Source organism: Ostrinia furnacalis, unplaced genomic scaffold (assembly GCF_004193835.3).
Source record: "Ostrinia furnacalis isolate ACB-3 unplaced genomic scaffold, ASM419383v2 OfSCF2566, whole genome shotgun sequence".
Classification (NCBI taxonomy): domain Eukaryota; kingdom Metazoa; phylum Arthropoda; class Insecta; order Lepidoptera; family Crambidae; genus Ostrinia; species Ostrinia furnacalis.
Genome location: NW_021132805.1, coordinates 785,614 through 806,212, shown reverse-complemented (window position 1 = coordinate 806,212; position 20,599 = coordinate 785,614). Strand labels below are relative to the sequence as shown.

The 20,599-nt window shown below is 37.3% G+C and overlaps 1 protein-coding gene across 6 annotated transcripts; it reads left to right on the top strand.

Annotated features, from left to right (window-relative positions):
* Positions 1–533: 533 nt before the first annotated feature.
* Vha44 (V-type proton ATPase subunit Vha44) lies at positions 534–19,863 on the top strand. 6 transcript variants are annotated; one of them, XM_028308861.1, is made up of 14 exons: positions 534–685; positions 1,108–1,244; positions 2,017–2,118; positions 3,933–3,984; positions 9,638–9,735; positions 10,892–10,980; positions 11,417–11,515; positions 12,550–12,673; positions 13,165–13,203; positions 14,805–14,897; positions 15,405–15,502; positions 17,081–17,219; positions 18,271–18,390; positions 19,251–19,863. In XM_028308861.1, the coding sequence occupies exons 2-13, from the start codon at positions 1,116–1,118 to the stop codon at positions 18,364–18,366; spliced, it is 1,158 nt and encodes a 385-aa protein (XP_028164662.1). In that variant the 5' UTR covers positions 534–685; positions 1,108–1,115; the 3' UTR covers positions 18,367–18,390; positions 19,251–19,863. The 6 variants fall into 6 exon arrangements, with proteins under 6 accessions (XP_028164662.1, XP_028164659.1, XP_028164660.1 ...); XM_028308858.1 differs by lacking the exon at positions 14,805–14,897 and adding an exon at positions 13,944–14,036; XM_028308859.1 differs by lacking the exon at positions 14,805–14,897 and adding an exon at positions 13,944–14,036 and having other exon boundaries at positions 19,269–19,390.
* Positions 19,864–20,599: the final 736 nt, after the last annotated feature.

Sequence of the window (20,599 nt, the reverse complement as noted above, 5' to 3'; positions counted from 1 at the left end):
TCTCAAAAAACACTTTAAAAGTCGCATGATGCCGCAATAAGATCAAAATATTGATATCTGTCTGTTACGATATATTTTACGAAATGTATAATATTAATTATAATGAAATATAATATTATAAATAAAGTTTTTTATCCAATGACAATAATTCTTAATACATAAAATTGAGCTAAAAATCTTGTCGTTTTGTTTAACATTTGTGAATCTATATATATATAAAAATGAAACCCGTTTCGCGTTGTCACGGCATCACGTGTGAACGGCTGAACCGATTTCGATAATTCTTTTTTTTAAATGTTTGTGGAAGTCCAAGGATGGTTCTTACGGAAAAAAATATTAAGAAAATCTCTACGCTAAGGCGGTACGAAGTTCGCCGGGTCAGCTAGTGTTATAATAATTTGCTTATAAATTGAATCATTTTAATTAAATTAGAATTTCTTCTGACTTCTTCTGAGAAATCCAGGAACTTTCAAACTATTTTGAATATTTTTAAAAATTCCTGCCATAGCCATTCATAGACAATTGACGTAAATCAGCTGTCTGATCAGTCGTTGTAGGTGGCAGCACCGCATCACGTGAATTTTCATGGCGCTGAAGGGCTAGTCCCGAATTGTCTTGTGATTTCGCCAAATTATTTGCTGTTTCGAATATTTATTGTTAAACAGCATTATACTTTAAGTTCTAGGTGAGTACCGTGGATTGTTTGTCCGTGTGGTGTTAACGATAAGGCCGCGTAGGGCTTTTGCGCGGGACAGGAAAGTGTCAAAGTTACGATGACGGACGTACTGTGGGGTGGTTTGGGGTGTAATCATGGGATAATAGGAGTCGGGCGCCGGGAAGTCTGACCGCCAAGCGGGCGCCGACCGCCTTGGCTAGGTATTGATTCATAGTCCTCCCCCGCTAGTCATAATTAGAGCTGGAAACATCACACCGTTCTTGGTTCCCGTGCGCCAAAGACATGAGTTTTGGAGCTGCATAATCGATTTTTCGTCCCATGGTGTTTAGTTGTGGCGTAAATAGAGATGTGGCGGTGATGGTGATAACTTAATTCTCTTGATTATAAGCCGGGACTGCATTGATTTTGACTGGTGTATGTTGTTTTTTCAGTGGTGAAAATGTCGGAGTACTGGGTAATCAGTGCGCCAGGCGACAAGACGTGCCAGCAAACATGGGACACCCTGAACAATGCCACCAAATCTGGCAACCTTAGTGTCAACTACAAATTCCCTATTCCTGACCTGAAGGTATGTGGCTTCTTCATTTCAACCTATTTAACTTGGACCGTTAAAATACACCTTATTATTATTATGAAGAGTTTACTTGTTACAAACATACAAATCTTTCCTCTTTATAATATCTATCTAAGACCTATCAAATAATGATATAATAGTCCAGTTCTGTAATAAATTGGTCCTTGACTGTGTTACCTGTAATTATACAATTAATTTTATAAAAGTTGCCATATCTAAATCAAGTTTAATAAGTTTATTACATGTGAGAATATTACTACCGTTTCTATTTTTATTTCAGAAGTTGTGATCATATTGATAATGTTATCTAGTTACACATTCATTAATTTGGTGTGTTAATTAAGGATGATAGGTACCAACACAACAATTAAAATATACAAACATACTACTAAACAGTATTTGTCATAATGCCAATATTTTCTTCATTCTGTTTGACATTATATTATGTAAATTGTTATTTTAGTGCATCACTCCAATTCTAAGAATGTAGGTAGATTATTTTAATATTTTAAATGTAAATTATATTCAATAAATAATGATTAAATGGTAACCAAATTACAAAAATATTATGTGCCTTGAATGTATGCAAAATTATCTGGTTTATTTTAAAAAACATTTTAGATTTGTTATTGCATTTATTATTCACATTCAATAATAAAATTAAATAACTGAACGTAATATATTGAATGTATTGAAAAATTAAAAGAAATAAATGTTTCTGTATTCCATAACTATTGAATTAAACGTCATCACTTTTCATTTACAGGTCGGAACTCTGGATCAGTTGGTCGGGTTGTCCGATGATCTGGGTAAGCTCGATACCTTCGTTGAAGGTGTCACAAGGAAGGTGGCTCAGTACCTTGGTGAGGTAAGTCTCAAATACTTTATTTTCTTCTTAAAGTATTTTGTTTTGTGCAAACAACTTAGGGCTGATTTTTCAATCGTTGGATAACTTTTAACTGAGGAATAAGTTTGGCACATTGACAGTTTTAGTATGAGAAATATGTCAAAATGACAAGTTTATTCTTCAGATAAAAGTTAACTGACGATTGAAAAATCGGCCCTTATTGTAATAAAAACAAAATACTTAAATGACTCTGTATTCCAAAATAATACAATATAGTCATAGTCATAGTCAAGAATGTTAGAAGAAATTTTACTACCCTGTTACATAATTACAATCCCCTATGCAAAAGTGCAGTACTTTTTCTCTATTAGATAATTTGAGTTGTCTTACAAAGAAGAACTGCAACCTTTATTTGGATCCATGCCAGTGAATTTGATTTAAACACAGTTCTGAAGAAGCTATGTAACATGCATAATTATTGCACAATGTGCACTAATACTACAATTCTTTCAATTTTTAATTTATAAAAGTATTTTTTTTTTTTTTTTTTTTTTTTTTTTGGCTTACAAAACTGGGTACAATCAAATATCATGCAAAAGTAAGTAATGAGTAGACATCGGATTATATGCACTATCAAAATGCCAAAATATGCATGCAAATATGCACTAAAAAAGGGCGAAATATGCACAAAATATGCACAATCAAAAAACATTATTAGAATTAACTTTATTTTCACAATACATAATTAATTAATTATTAGGTACTTATTGGTTGTAATTCTTGTGACAATATACAATAACATATTTTTCAAGGTTTTCTGGCGCAAATTTGTGACGTTTGTCACTTAAAACTAATTAATATGCTGAAAATGACCTTTCAACGTCCACTGACGTTACCGGACAGAACTTAAAATTTGGCGCCATTTCTGCCGAGACCTCTTCAGGCAGAATTTGACTGGTGCCGTTGATAAATGCGTTAACTTTTTTTATTTCTTCGAGACACGGATTTTTATACAAAACAGCATTTAATTTGCATTTTAACATGAATTTGATTTATTGTTTGTTAAAAAAAATGAATTTTAGCGAATGTTTTTCGATAATAAAACGCAAATCCAGGAAACGTTTTTATACGACCGGTCACTTTTCGGTCTTCATGGAATGGTCATTCATTTTCGCTCCGCAACCCCCCCCTCCCCCCCGTATGAAGGTTACTTTTTATTCAAAAAGGTTACATTTTTTTATATTTCTGGTAATTTCTCTGGCAACACTGGTATGGATCGCTCTCAATGCGTTCTCGCAGTACGTGCGAGGGCGATGTGTTGATGTTTGGCGTGGGGACGGCGGCGAAGTACAACACGTCTAACACGTATAAATACTAAAATAAGCACTGTCAATGAAAAAGTACCAAAATATGCAATAACGCTATAAAAATAGCATTATATGCATTTGCATATGCAATAATGCAAATGCATATAATCCGATGTCTAGTAATGAGTGTCAAATCAATTCATACTGATTTACCCTACTCGATGTAAGCACAACATGCATATAAAAATAATTAATTAAACCACCTTAAATTAAGAATATTACACATATAAACCAGATCTTACATTTACACAGAACTAAACAAAATTTGGACTAATTTTAGACTATTTTAAATCAAGAATAGCCGTATTGATACGGCGCTTGGCGGAGACGAGAGAACCAAAAAAGATGTCAAAGACAAAACGCATAGAATTGTAGCAAGTACACATGCGATGTAACGGGGAGTGCTGACCGAGTCGAGTCCTGCATCATTTTGAGATTTGTGTTTTATGAGTGATTATTTGTCATCAGGTACTTGAAGATCAGCGCGACAAGCTCCATGAAAACTTGATGGCAAACAACAGTAAGTCCCACTCCATTCATTCGTGTTAACACTTTTTACATGGCTCTAAACATTTTACGTTTCTTTACGACTCAATAAAACTTCTAATTTACACATTTTCTCCCATCGTCAGCAAACTGTAGTGTTTAGTGCCATTTAAATCTAAATAAATAAGGAATTAAACAAATAGATGTCACAGATAAAACTGATAGATTTTATTTTTCTAAATTGATAATTTAAAAATTATTTTGCATGAGAGACGAATTGGAATTTAGATTTAAACTAAGATAGCATGTTTGGGAAATATAGACGAGAAATAAGCTACGGCCTATGATGTTGCTAGCATGGAAAACTAATTTTAATACTAGAAAAGATTAAAGTGAAGTAGAAATATGAAACAATTAAAAGCACAGAGTAGTGCGAAAGATCTAAGCATGTATTGCTAAGTTTCGGTGGTTACTGAATTATGTCTTTATTTATTTTCATTCTACCTATTTTTTTGTTATTTTCTTTTTTGTTTTCTTCATATAATTTGCATGTTTGTTAATTTCTCCACTCTGACTATCATGCGTATCGAATAGTCAGTTTTATTTTGTGTATTTTATATTATTTGCAATCAAACAACTATTATTGCACAACTAAAAGTTATATATTTTTTATATATTTGTAAAACATGTCACACATTAACACAATACATTTCTCCTTTTTATCACATTTAAAGCACCCTATTTAATGTAAATAAATGTATATTACACAGATAATATCAACGAATCTTTAGTGTAAAATTATTTAATATTTGAAAAAGTCATAGTATATTATGTTGTTTGAAATTAGACTATTGCAGTAGTTATTAAGAACATTTTATCAATACAATATGTATTTTAATTTTCGAGTATTAATTTCATACTCGTTTCGCTCCATCAACATATTAATATGCACTGAGCTAACTATTGTTTCACTAAATCAGTGTATTATACAATATAGTAGCTTACTTGAATTTGTATATCTACAGAAATATTTTATTACATTAAAAGATTCGTTGAATATTCTAATATTTCTTAACTTCAACATGATGTAACTTAAAAGCTGAGGCTAAGAATGTTAAGTGGACAGTGTTTGTTCGATTGATTTTTTTATTATTTATTGTTTTACTCGAGGTTCATTTACGTGAGACTATCTTGAACCTCCGCACACTGCATCTGAATATTGTGTGAAATGTATATAGTTGTTATGGAATGTATATTTTGTACAAACAGTATATTTATGTGTTGTAACAGTCACTATTGATCCGGTATATCATCGTGGGAGTCAAGAGGTTTGCAGTACGCAAACAAAATATTGTAGATTTCTCGGACTGAACTCTACATTTAAAATAGAGTAAACTAGGCCTCAACGCGATATTTTATGAATTACTTACATGAGAACTTACAGCTTGACGTTTCGGCTATTTCTACATCCGTGGTCACAAGCAGACTGGTGGCTCGCGGTATCGTTAGTTTTCATATTCGTTGATTTCTACGTTTTATTACACACATTCGCCATCGTCATTAATTTATTTATTTAATGGAACGGAATGGAAGTTTCGAAGAAAATTGGTTTTATTCGATCGTTTTATACTTTTTTTTTGTTATAAAAGAAATAGATAATAATATTTCGAAATCGTCGCTTTTTATTAGAAATTCTAGTATTTTTTTATTCTTTTGGATTTAATTATTATAATGTCTGGTTCTGGTATTTAGATTTTAACACTTCATGCCTGAGAATGTTAGAATTTGGGATTGCATTTCAGTGTCTGAAAAGTGGAAAAAATTTTTCGGATGTGAGTAATATTTCTAGTATATGTAAAGCTTCGAGGTATATGTAATCGTGCGAGCTTCCGTTGTGCTTTCGCGGTGCAGTGAATAAATAAGCAAATTATGTATAATATAATATTGTATATATTATTATATTATATTTATAAGTTATAACTACATCAAAGATAGTTCATGTATATTATTATAAACATAATTAATGTTTTTATTTGCATTTTTTATTATGTTAACGCTTTTGAAAATGTAATTGACAATCGCCATAAATATGTTCAATTGATTTCTGAGTTTCTAATTTAATAGATTCTTTTAAAAAATCGATAAGACAATCTATTACATTAATTCTTATTCTTTCTTCTACAATTCTAATTTTAATATTTAAAGAAATACCAATATTTGATGATGTTACGCTTAGTTTAGATTACAATCAAATGTTACATTAAAATCAACTAGGTACTAACCCTAATTGATTTTAATGCACATAGTTATTTATCATAATAATTTAGCGTTTTGTTAATTAAATTACGTTAAACGTAATTCAAATGTTTATTCTACTTCTATTACTTATTGATATTACAACATTTCTATTTATTTAAAACGATCAAATATTTTGGATATTCGGAAGAAAGAAAGAAAATCCAAAACAAAATTTTATATAATTTTCTTTTTCTTATTTTATTGCGTTATTTTAGATACAATCGTAAAGATAAATCAAAGTTTATCCGTAGTACGTGTCTCACAAATACTAAGTGTTAATTGATAATAGTTGCATTAATATGAAAAAGTCGCCTTTTCATCAAAAATGCTTTATCATAATTTTAAAGGAATGTTGCGATTTTGCATTGTATTTTCTATAGTTATAGTTCCTGGCCATGAAAATATGAAAAAGCGACTTATCTTAATATTAAAAGGTGTTGCATAATATCAAGTATTAAAACAAATGTATACTGTAGCGTTAAGGTCACGTCTATGTATCCAAGTTCATGTTAGATCAGCTTTATTTTTGTGTCGCAGATAACTGATAAGTTAAGATTATATTATCGTTATATATCCATACCATAGATAAATCGCAATCACTGCCTCACAAGACATTCATAGCTTAGCCATACAAGCTTTTAAAATGTTGTCTATGCATAGCGCTTTTTATTCTTATATTATTATCTTTTTTATATTTTGGTTCTTCACAATAACATGGATTTTTATTTTTATTGATTTGCTCCTGTCCTGTACTATTATTATCCTATTTTATTTGCCCCAATTTATTATAACGTGAGGCGTTAACGGTCTATAAAGTCGAGAAGTTAAAGCAGGATTGATGGTTTACAATATTTCGTAACGCCCTGGTCTGGCGTGATTTAAATAGCATAACTCATAAACCGGGATCATCATTTATGAAGTTTTATGAGGATATAGAAATAAAATACTGGAGATAACGGACACTGGAGTGTTGTTAACTATATGTCAGACAAAATCTGCCGGATCTAGGCATCGACTCGTACGCCGACCCGGGCGGAGGGGAGCCACCCCCCACGCCGACGTCGCCCGTCTGTGACTCGGCGTTTTCGGAACACCACGGCTGTTGGCCGTGCGAGCACCGGGAGCACTCAGAGTGCGAGGCTTCCCAGCCCTCGCAGCCCTCCAGCGGACGCAGCTCGCCCCGCTGGGACGAAGAGGACGAGGAAGAAAGACACCACCACGTCCTCACCCAAGGTTTAGGCCAAACTCACCCGTAACTCTGACGTTGAACCGCTTTTGAGGTTGACGTTTTCGGATGCTGCGTTGATCGTGCGTTCCCTGAGCAGTTGCGTATTGTTCGACTACCATACGAACGACAATAGCCGAACGGTGTAGGTATCTGACTAGCTGACTTGAGATCCGAGGAATGCTGGTTCAAACACCGCCGCCGCTGGACTATTGTGGTGAATCCACTCGTAACACAAGCATAATTAAGCATAAAAAGTCACAGGAATTCGGCAATCAATCTTGAGAACTTGACAGCTACCAGCTACATACGGTTTCATTCAACCCACTATCATAATTTCTGGATGCATTGCATCATACATCAATACACACGTATGAGAACTACTTCGGAACCGCGCGATAACCGCTGCATCTAAAGAAAGCTAACACCTCAAATGCAGTTCAAAATTAGGACCTGTAAAAATCGGTAGGCTTGTATATCCCGATTACGTACAGCGCTGCCTGCATTTAATTTGTCTAGTTATTACGTGAGGCAGTGATTGCGAACACTAATCATCTCGAGTCAACGTCAGCGAGTGATCGCCTGACTTATGAGCTGGCATAGATAGTTGTAAATTGAATTAGGAAGACATTGTTAAACATTTTATACTTTTTTTTAGCTCTAGGAGATTAAAATGATAACTAAGCCGGTGGCGCTGGCCGTATGAGTAAAATTGGTAGCGCCATCCTGAATTTTTGCTTAAAAATACAATGTAACCCAAAAGTTTAGGGTGACGCTCTTGTTGTCACAGCTAATAACCCACCGAATACGTCTTACCACACCTTGTCTGCAAGAGCTTATAAGTATACAGCTACTGAAATGTGTAGTTAACCTGAGGAGGCATTCCGAGAAACATTTTACCACTTTTAAGACTTGTAATATACAAAATTTCTTAATTATATACAAAAAAGTTTCCTGAAGAATGCCGTCGCCGCTTGTCTTATAAATGTTATTTCAACGTAGCTTAAGTTATTTTTTATTTTGCTTTGTTTTGATTTTTTTTTTCAATATTGTCGTTGTGTTTTCTGTTTCTGTAATATGTATGTATTTTATTTAATATTTTCACGACTTAAAACGGTTTTATGGCGAGTATAATATTTATTTTCGAACAGTTATTGGTGGAATCTTTCTAGGTCAAAATGAGTTATTGTTTACGACTAATAATAAATCTTAATTTATAACAATGACGTTCTGTGGCCTTGATATTCGTGGGTGTTTGATTTTAGCCAGCTACCGGATACTCTTTGATATTTTATGGATCAAGAATCAACAAACTATATAAATATTTTCGTGAATATATTACAATTCACACTTTTGTTTATGTTATATTTCCATTACTTTCATGTGTTTGATGTAATAAAATGTAATTTCAGTTAAAAGCATATAAAAATGTTTTAGCTAGACAAATAAGTAATCTGAGTTTTAAAATGTTTGTAAACAACTCCCAAATCCTTTATCGTTTCTTTTTACAGTAAAGGTAATAGAAAAAAACTGCAAACAAAAGTCATTTAGCCGTGTATATCTGCTTTGCATTGACGTTAGATAGTATTGTGTAACTTGTCATAGTATAAATGATTGCATGACTTTATATGCATGAGAATCGATGTTGCATGTTATTTTATTTTAAGTTTGACAAACGCTATGACTGTTAATATGTTGTATGTTATTGCACATTTGATGCTAGTCCTTTCTTTAGATTTAGTTTTTTATAACCTTTTTTTTGTTTTAGTTGTAGCACTTATTTTATGTTTCACCTAAAACTTTTTAGATTTAAAATCGCCTTTTTTTTTTGTTTTTTTTAATAATTTCCTAAATATGCCAACGTTATTTTATGATGAATGTGGGACATAAATGTCTTTTCAGTTGTAAATACGAGGTCAATATTGTAACGTCTAATAATTATTATAATTACTTATTCTATCTCTAAATATACATTTTAAAAATCAGAACTCAAAAGTAATGTTTCGAATTCCAGTCTAAAATGAAAATACCCTTTTACTTATGTAAATAATAATTTATTTCATAGCAAATGAACTGTATACAATATTGACCTTGTTTTGTATACAAACAATATGGAACTATATTGCAGTTATTCTAAATGTAACAATATTGTGTAACTTTCCAGGTGACCTGCCCACGTACCTAACCCGCTTCCAGTGGGATATGGCCAAGTACCCCATCAAGCAGAGCCTCCGTAACATCGCTGACATCATCAGTAAACAGGTTCGTTCGTTCGTTCGTTTCAGCCAAATGACGTCCACTGCTGGACAAAGGCCTCCCCCAAGGTTTTCCACAATGAACGGTGGACCGACGATCTGGTAAAGGTCGCGGGAAGAGCCTGGATGCGGGCAGTAAACAGGTACATAATAATATTACGTGTATATGTCACCGTAAAATTGTCAATTCCGATAATAACAATATATCTAACTCGGAGATCTCACGCGTTATATTATAAAATAGATGCATGATGGAGTTCACAATTTCACGGTGACATGAAATATACATATACAGTATTACTGCCTGTATACATAAACGGCATATACAGATGAAGTGTTAGAAAAGGTTGATACTACATTTAAATCGTCAGTCCATCGATTCTAAGGCCTAACACTAGGTTTTCCGGTCTGAAGTGGCAACAACGCCACTTGAGAATTTTTCTGCCCTAACGACCATCAGTTTTACGAGCTATGTGCTAAATTTTACTCTGGTTCTTTAATACTGTATGTTGTTAAGAAATCAGCTGTTTTTTAACATATTCACAACTATAGAGTACGGGAAAAAGGTATGCCAAGTGAAATTGACCTTCAAACTGCCCTTAACACACGAAATAAAATGCCTATGCCTGGGCATCACAAATGTTGACCTTGACCCAGCCCTTACTAAAAGAGGCGGGTTTACTATGGCAAAGCTATAATTATATCTACACTGATATTATAAAGAGGAAAGATTTGATTGTTTTGTGTTGGATAGGCTCCGAAACTACTGGATCGATTTGAAAAATTCTTTCAGCATTAGAATCCTACATTATTTCTGACGAACATGGGCGGCACGAAGTTCGCTGGGTCAGCTAGTCTACAATCGGCTATTATAAAATTGATTAGTAATATTGTAGATCTTTAATTTTCGTTTATGACCATGTTAAGGACATCGCACATTTATCAACCCAGAAAGGGATCGTAACCGTATCAACTCGAGGCGGTCAGTATTATTTGTATGAAACTCCATACTGCAACGCACACTTATCCGCACCGTAACGTAAACGCCTCGCCTCGCGATTAACAGCGCGCGAAAGGGGATACGGTGTTGAATGTTGAACTCTTTTCGAGTTGATAAGTCTGATATGGGCTTTGTCTTTAATGTTAAACTCATATGTCCACAGCTGGGCCAGATCGACGCGGATCTGAAGGTCAAGTCGTCCGCCTACAACGCACTCAAGGGCAACTTGCAGAACCTGGAAAAGAAACAAACGTAAGTAGTAATACAGGGTGTCCCAAAATTAGCACGGTGCGAGTGTGACGTGTATCCTTTATTTGTTGGAATCTATTTACAAATTGATTAATTAATGGATGTATAGTTTAGTATTTAGTACAGTACAAAACATACAAAGTAATAGTTAAAGGCGGCGGTTCGCACCGCGACAAAGACAAGCGAGTGAGACAAAATACTGAGAAGAGAGACTCGTTGTCTCGCTCGCGAACTGATGCGTATACATCGCCTTATGGTTTTGTACTCTAAGCAACAGACGATAAAGTCGATTGTCGTTTGCTGCAGCCTGCTAACTAGTAACCTAGCCAAACATTTTTTCATTTGACTTTGCCTTCTGCCGATACACAACGTGGCTGACTATTTTTACTTTCACTTTATACCTTACGCCACAGTCAACAAAGTCGATTCTCCTTTTCAGTGGCAGCTTGCTGACCCGCAACCTGGCGGACCTGGTGAAGAAGGAGCATTTCATCCTTGACAGCGAGTACCTGACCACGCTGCTCGTCATCGTGCCCAAGTGAGTGCTTTTGAACTTTACTGCCTTGTGTTAGGGTCCAAAATCCATTCGTCGTCGTCGTTTGTTTATAAATGCGAAAGTAACTCTTGTCTGTCTGTCTGTCTTGCTTTCATGCCTAAACCACTGAATCGATTTTGATGAAATTTGTCATAGAGATAGTTTGAGTCCCGGGAAAGGACATAGGATAGTTTTTATCCCGGTTTTTGAAACACGCACGCGCGCGTAAAAGTTTTTCTGTGACAGACAAAACGCACGCGGGCGGAAAGCTAGTAAACCATGAAATGTTATTCCTATTAGGAATCGAGCCCGGGTCCTTTGACTTACGCAGTCTGCATCGTTAATTTGAACAACATTGTCGGTCTTTACATCATACCTTTAGTACATGTGCGAGCAATTAACGCAAACCACATAGCAGACAGATTGCCTTGTGACGATTGCATTGCCCGGACCGTTGATCGTTACCCAGTGGCCTAATTCACGTATTTTGACAGTCAAGATCTCGCTGACGTTCAGAAGTCGTCCCATTAAAAACAGGTCTAAATCCGTATTCACAAGGCTCATATTGATAGAACGATTACTCAATAGGATCGCAACTCAGCGATTTGTAGTCATTGACGTTTAGTTACGTCGTCCCATAGAAAAACAGTTCTAAATCCGTATTCATAAGGGTCATTCCGATAGAACGATTACTCGATAGGATCGCATTCAGCGATTTGTTGTCGTTGAAGTTTTGTTACGAATAAGAAAATAAGAAAATATCTTCGGTTTAAAATGAAGATTTATTTTTGCGTTAAATGCCCTGGCTATAAAAACATATATTTCAAAAACTAGAAACAAAAGGTATCAAAAAGAGTGAAAAAAGTATAAAAACATAGATAAAAATATCAAAAGAGGTTGGTCCACCTACCGGTTCCCAACAGCTACTGATCGACAATTTTGTTTATACATGATGCGGGCTGCGTTCACTTTGACCTGACCGCAGAATGTATCCAGTGTGGCAAATCCTTAAACTCTTAACCCTTTCCCCGCCGCAGGTCGATGTTCAACGACTGGAACGCCAACTATGAAAAGATCACAGACATGATCGTGCCGCGCTCTACGCAGCTTATCTACCAGGACAACGACTACGGCCTATTCACCGTCACGCTCTTCAAGAAGGTATAAATACATAATTATTAGTTATAGTTCTTGCAACTCACGAAGGCGATTAAGCTTTACTTGTGTGTGAACGTGTAAATGCACATAACCATAATATCTATCAAAACTTCTGAAAAATGAACAGTAGCAAGCCACCACACATGTAAAGCTCACTCGCCTTCGTGAATTGCATTTTTTATAAATTTTATTTTGTAGTCATTTTGCAAAAAGGTGTGGTACAAAGTTACTTTAAAAAAATTCAGTCATCTAAGGGGTTAACATCTCAGAATGTACAACACTCGTACACATATTCCTTTGGTGCGAATTGCAACATTTTTTATCAGGGTATACTGGGTATACTTCCCAAAGTCACATCGGGGAAAAATATTTTTCCCCCCTTCAGGGGAATGATGGGAAATGCATTTTTTTCATATTGATCTATAAGCTAGCAATAAGTAGCTTTTTTCACCCTTCAATAGTCAAACTTACTTTATACATTTATTCCTTCGCAGGTCGTCGAAGAGTTCAAGCTGCACGCTCGCGAGCGCAAGTTCGTCGTTCGCGAGTTCTCGTACAACGAGGCTGACCTCGCTGCAGGCAAGAACGAGATCACCAAGCTCGTTACTGACAAGAAGAAGCAGTTCGTAAGTATCCAACCTTATATCTAGGGGTATAAAGGCTACATTCCTATCTAGAAGCTCGCGAGCGTGAGTTCATCGTTCGCGAGCACGCTCGCGAGCGTAAGTTTGTCGTTCGCGAGTTCTCGTAAGATCGAGATCACCAAGCTCGTTACTGACAAGGAGAAGCAGTTCGTGAGTGTTCAACCTTATGTCTAGGGGCGTAAAGGCCACATTCCTATCTAGATGCTAGAATTAGTTGAAAGAGTTGAAGGTACATGCTCGCGAGCGTAAGTTCATCGTTCGCGAGCACGCTCGCGCTCGCCACTGACAAGAAGAAGCAGTTCGTAAGTGTTTACAACCTTATAACTGGAGGCATAAAGGCTATATTCTTATCTAGATGCTAGTATTAACTGTAAGAGTTGAAGCTGCACGCTCGTGAGCGTAAGTTCATCGTTCGCGAGCACGCTCGCGAGCGTAAATTTGCCGTTCGCGAGTTCTCGTAAGATCGAGATCATCAAGCTCGTCACTGACAAGAAGAAGCAGTTAGTGAGTGTTCAACCTTATATCTATAGGCATAAAGGCCATATTACTATCTAGATGCTAGAACTACTACTTCAAGCTGCACGTTCGCGAGCGTAAGTTCGTCGTTCGCGCACGCTCGCGAGCGCAAGTTCGTCGTTCGCGAGTTCTCGTACAACGAGGCTGACCTCGCTGCAGGCAAGAACGAGATCACCAAGCTCGTTACTGACAAGAAGAAGCAGTTTGTGAGTGTTCAAACTTATATCTAGGGGCATAAAGGGCACATTCCTATCTAGATGCTAGAATCAGTTGAAAGAATTGAAGGTACGGACGACGGCACGTCAAGGTAACCACTGTGGGTTCTTGTGCAGTTGTAATAGGGGCGAGTTTGCAACAAAAATGGGTAGCCTGATGTGCTGTCGTGTGTACATGCTCGCGAGCGTAAGTTCATCGTTCGCGAGCACGCTCGCGAGCACGCTCGCGAGCGTAAGTTTGTCGTTCGCGAGTTCTCGTAAGATCGAAATCATCAAGCTCGTCACTGACAAGAAGAAGCAGTTTGTGAGTGTTCAACCTTATATCTAGAGAAGAAAGGTCAATTTTCAGATGGTACTTCTTTTGATGAGCAGAACAGTTCAATCTGCACGCTCGCAAGCGTAAGTTCATCGTTCGTCCTCGTTGAATAAAGGTTACGTACAATCTAGATGTTGACGAAGCAGTTCATGAGTGTTTACAATCTTATTATCTAGAGGCATAGAGGCCACATTCTTATCTAGATGCTAGAACTAGTTGAAAGAGTTCAAGGTTCGTGCTCGCGAGCGCGAGTTCGTCGTTCGCGAGTTCTCGTAAGATCGAGATCACCAAGCTCGTTACTGACAAGAAGAAGCAGTTCGTGAGTGTTCAAACTTATATCTTGGGGCGTAAAGACCACATTCCAATATAAATGCTAAAACTACTATTACAAGCTGCACGCTCGCGAGCGTAAGTTCGTTCGCGAGCACGCTCGCGAGCGCAAGTTCGTCGTTCGCGAGTTCTCGTACAACGAGGCCGACCTGGCTGCAGGCAAGAATGAGATCACCAAGCTCGTTATTGACAAGAAAAAGCAGTTCGTGAGTATCCAACCTTATATCTAGCGGCATAAAATGTCATAATTGAATGTAGATACTCTGGAACGAAGATGCTGGTTCTCTTGGAGAGGGTAATCTTCTGGAAAATCGGTATATGCAACTTAATATTTAGCATATTTAAGGGTTTAGTGGAAAATCTTGGGACAAAATGATGGAGGCTGGGGCAAAAAGTTTTCGAATTGCGATCACGATCCTTGATCCGTCTCCCACTTAGTGCATCGATTATCTGGTGCAGGCAGCGCTGGCCGGCTTAGACACTTTGAGTAAAGTTGGTTATCAAAGGCCAACCGATTCGAGTTCTATCGAATAGGATCCTAAAGTGTCTACGGAAGGGACTGAATGATATCCCTCCTAGTTTACCCAAAAGTAGGTAGTAAAGAGTCGTTTCCAAATAAAAACCTATAAAGGAGCTAAGTGACTTCACTTTTAATTAATTGCCCTGGAATAATGGAACACCCTGTATGAAACTTTGTAATTTCTCTTTCACAGGGTCCCCTGGTGAGGTGGTTGAAGGTGAACTTCTCCGAATGCTTCTGCGCCTGGATCCACGTCAAAGCCCTCCGTGTGTTCGTCGAATCGGTGCTAAGGTGAGTCAATTAATTTTATCATAGATATTGCTTGCTAGCTATAGTAAAATTATGACAAAATTGTATGATTTCGACGTTTTTTTTTTAATGTTTTGTGTGGTCTGCATCAAAGAGTATCTCTAAATCTATCGTAGTTGATCCATCATCATCATCATTTCAGCCATAAAACGTCCACTGCTGAACATAGGCCTCACCTAATGCTTTCCACGTTGATCGATTGGTAGCGGCCTGTGTCTAGCGCTTCCCTGCTACCTTTACGATGTCGTCGGTCCACCTTGTAGGTGGACGTCTCATGCTAGTAGTAGTAGCACGTAGTTGATTATCTAATGATAAGTATTCAAACGTGAGTTATAACTAAAACTATCCAAAATATGCGATTTGTGCATGCGCCTTAGCGTAAGCGTAGTTCTTACCTTCCACCAAGATATCAATTTCCAAGGGACTCCTCGCATCGAGGGATGAGCGAAATGAAATAGATAAAGAACGGAGTATTTGTCGGAAACTAGCTCAACTGGTGACTTTTTTAATTAGCATAGCTGCAGTTTGGTTGATTTGTTGCGCAGTTTTACGACGTCTCTCATCGATAATCGGACACCTGCCTTCTGCATTTATTCCTTTCACGGTGGAAAGCAGCCAAACTGGTCAGCAGTTTCAACCGTTAATATAGCTGTCATTGTCAAAGGTCGATATGCAGTCTCTTCGCGGAATGACTGGTCTATCCTAGGTTTGACCAAGGCTTTCGGGCCAACCCCGAAATAAATTCCAATTTCGGCCTTTGACTAAGTCAAACCTAGGAGTTCCTAACTGTTCAGTCAAACGTCGAAATGAAAATAATCTGTTTCGGGCTTTGCCTAGTCAATCCTAGAACCGACTGATAGACTCGGTCAAAGGTAGACGCGGCGTTACAGAGGCCGGCAGCAATTATAGAAAACCTAATGTGAATATTTCAAGCGTTCACCTGTCCTGTTGACGTTATTAATATTGAGCAAAAAACGACAAAAAATCACGCTTGCTGTATAGGAGCCCCCCTTGAACGTTTACTTATTTTTAAAGTGTATATAAAACTAAATATTTTGGGAATGGTTCATGGTGTGGACAGACAAACAGCGAAGTCATAGTAATAGGTTCCCGTTTTTACCCTTAAATCTTCAAGGTACAGAACCCTAAAAATAGTAATTTCAAGATCGGTCTAGAAACACTGACAAACAACCGCAGTAAATAAGCTTAGTTACTGGTACCTTTAGGTACCTAAAGATTAGCTGCGTGTGCGCGAGAAAACCGACCGTAAAGCCTATGCAATAACTTCGATGTCAGAATCAAGTATAGTTAGTTAAATGTCTTAATTGAGGTTTGACTAGTCAAACACCGATTTCATTAAATTGAGTTTCGACGTTTGACTGACCAAATTAGTTTCTCCTAGGTTTGACTAACATTATTCAGTCAAAGGCCGAAATGTTTGGGCTTTGACTAAGACTTCTAGTCAGACCTGAGGATTGACTAGTCAAACCTAGGAGCGCCTGAGCTTCGAGGTTTGACTATAACATAGCAATTTAATCATGACCTGATAACACCTTCCAGATACGGCCTCCCCGTGAACTTCCAAGCCGTAGTGCTGGTGCCCGCCCGCAAGAGCGTGAAGAAGCTACGCGACGTGCTGCAACAACTCTATGCGCATCTGGACCACTCCGCACAGCATCACGGATCCAGCGCGCAGGACGTAAGTACACTTTAGCCTGTAGTGTACCACCCTAGCCTGCAGTGTACCACCCTAGCTTGTAGTGTACCACCCTAGCCTGCAGTGTACCACCCTAGCTTGTAGTGTACCACCCTAGCCTGCAGTGTACTACCCTAGCCTGCGGTGTACCAGCCTAGCCTGCACTCCACCACCCTAGCCTCTAGTCAAGAAACTGCGCGACGTATTGCAACAACTCTATGCGCACCTCGACCACTCCGCACAGCACCACGGCTCTAGTGCGCAGGACGTATGTACACCCTAGCTTGTAGTGTACCACCCTAGCCTACAGTGTACCACCCTAGCCTGCAGTGTACCATCCTAGCCTGCAGTGTACCACCCTAGCCTGAATGGTCGATGGGGATGACCATGTGAGTTACTTGGGACTCTCCCCACCAGATTGCTGTTGCCCTCGCACTCTCACTGCGGGCGCCCGTCGCACAGTCGCGACAGCAATATAATTACGCGCGAGCGATAAGGATGGGTAGCTTGGGGTCATTGGACAAAATTCTACGTGCTCGCAAACCGGGCTTTAATCGTATCCATCAGACATGGCATGTCAGAGGCCAGCTCCCGTCTGAAAGATAACCCTAGTTACGCCTCCTGTTGTTTTCATATGGGTTTTTCCCCCTCACGGTCCTGGTGAAACAGGACCCCTGGCCCGTAATATGTCAAAGTCAAGATTTCTTTATTTGTTTAGACTAATAAATACTTCTTACAAATCGTCATTTTGCCTCTACATATCTCATAATCTTTTTACCCTACCAGCGCTTCGAGACCAACATTTGGCAAGTGCTGAGTCACCACTGTCTGCCGGTTAATATAAATAAATATGATAGCGGTCACGATCTGCTCCAAGCCGCTGCTCAGTCAAATCTGCTAATCAGAGAAGTAACAAGCGCGGAATTTCCCTCTAGTAAATAAGAATGAAGCGTTCCTCTGCAGTGGAGTGGAGACTAAATCATCTGATGATGATGAACTTAATACTAAAATAATAACGAATAAATTCACAAAACAATCTCTTTATTTGTTCCAGAGCGCAGAGCTGGCCGGGCTCGGCTTCGGCCAATCGGAATACTACCCGTACGTGTTCTACAAGATCAACATCGACATGATAGAGAAGGCGGCCTAGGCTGCACGCGACTATTACTGTTAGGTGAGTAACGGTAACGTTATAACGGCGTAGCGTTATCGGTAAATCTACCCGTATGTGTTCTACAAGATCAACATCGACATGATAGAGAAGGCGGCCTAGGCTGCACGCGACTATTACTGTTAGGTGAGTAACGGTAACGTTATAACGGCGTAACGTTATCGGTAAATCTACCCGTACGTGTTCTACAAGATCAACATCGACAGTCATGATAGAGAAGGCGGCCTAGGCTGCACGCGACTATTACTGTTAGGTGAGTAACGGTAACGTTATAACGGCGTAGCGTTATCGGTTAATAAGTCTGTCCTCTTAAACAAAGTAGCATGTTAAGCAAACGACTATTACTGTTAGGTGAGTAACGGTAACGTTATAACGGAGTAACGTTATCGGTAAATCTACCCGTACGTGTTCTACAAGATCAAGATCATCGACATGATAGAGAAGGCGGCCTAGGCTGCACGCGACTATTACTGTTAGGTGAGTAACGGTAACGTTATCGTTATAAGCGCTACGTTGGGTACAGTTATCGGTTAATAAGTCATTTGATAGGTCCTCCTACATAAATAACTCGCTGTTAAGTGAGTAATAACACAATAACCGTGTCTATAAATAAAGTAATATTGGTGGCAGATTGAAATTCGAAATCTTACGGAGCGACGTATTACTATCACGAATATTACTGTCTACTGTAAAATAAAACTCGATTTCATATGCAAAGGAATATGGAGTCAGCAAGCTACGTACAAGTTTTTGGTGTTGTTTGTTCAAGTTAAAAAATAACGGTATTAGTAACGTTACTGATTATTTTTTTTTTACTAAAACCCTTTACCTTGCTGATATGTAAATTGTTTTATTAATTTCAGGTATATATTTGTTACCAGGTTGCGCATAGCTCTGCCGGAGGCCCTAAGCAATAGTTGCAATCTTCGTTGTACAATATATTGTTTTATTTCACAAATATCAAATTGTAAACACAAATTATATTTTACCAAACCCTTGGTTCCCTTGTAAAAAAAATCGTATATTATATATTTCCAATATATTTTTCTATGTACAGATTTTTTGATGTTTTAATAATCTACATTTTGATTTTTTTGACATTTTAATTTTGTGTGTTAAATATTATGAAGCAGGTTGTTGAAATAGGAATTTGTCCTGTTTATATGTATGTTATTTATAAATAAATAAGATGCCATTGAATAGAAGTTGTAACGCAATAATTCTCTGTGTAAAAGCTTTGCTTGAAACGGTTTACTTGAAATTCTTGTAAACGTCACAACATAATTTATTTCCAGTATTATTTAGTTGCGTTCGACACAGTAGTTTAATGTATATCAATCCGATGGTAACTGTAAAATAAATGTTCAATAAAATAATTATATTGGAGTTAATGAAATGCAAAAGCTATGTAAATAAGAACATTCCTCATTATAACTCGTGTAGTACATAATAAAAATATTATTCAAGTTACTGTTTCTTGTGTGTTTTATTTGTGTTACCTAAAATTACTTCAAAGCGTAATATTTCTAAGGACCTTGCTTGTATAGCAAGAACCTTAAGCTGTTATGTGGGAGATAGCTGAACCAATTGTGTGGTCTGATCATCTGGCAACTGTTATTCCTACCTACTAGTGTACTGATTGATTTCCTTTCCAATAATTTGATAACTTCAATAAATCTTGTATATTTAATGAAAATTATATAATACAATCCAAAGTCCCTATAAAACACTAAAAGTTTATTAATTTTAGATTTTCATATTATGAGCACATAACCACCTTAACTATGTCTTTACATTTATAACATACCACCACTTCTCCACTCTCAAAGGACCTACTTACTAAAGTATTCAGTTTTGCACTATGCTATTGCTGTGCCTGTAATTTGTAACAATTTCAGTCCACATTAACCTTTTCAGCGCCACGTCAAATACAAAAGCCATCACTCTGACGCCACGCTTGATAAATTATTCAGTTTACATAATACTCAATTAGCCTATTACTGCCATCATTTTTAAGGCAGATGTATCCGTCGTTGGCGTTGAAAAGGTTAAATTACATAGCAAAGCAGTTTGAAAACTCATCGATGGAATCACATTATAGTAGGGATAGTGATACATTTATACGATGACCTGAAACACTTGTTTGGAAAAGGAGACATGGAAGGTGTGACAGGAGAAGTAAGTATGTAGTAAATTAAAGCATTTTATTTGT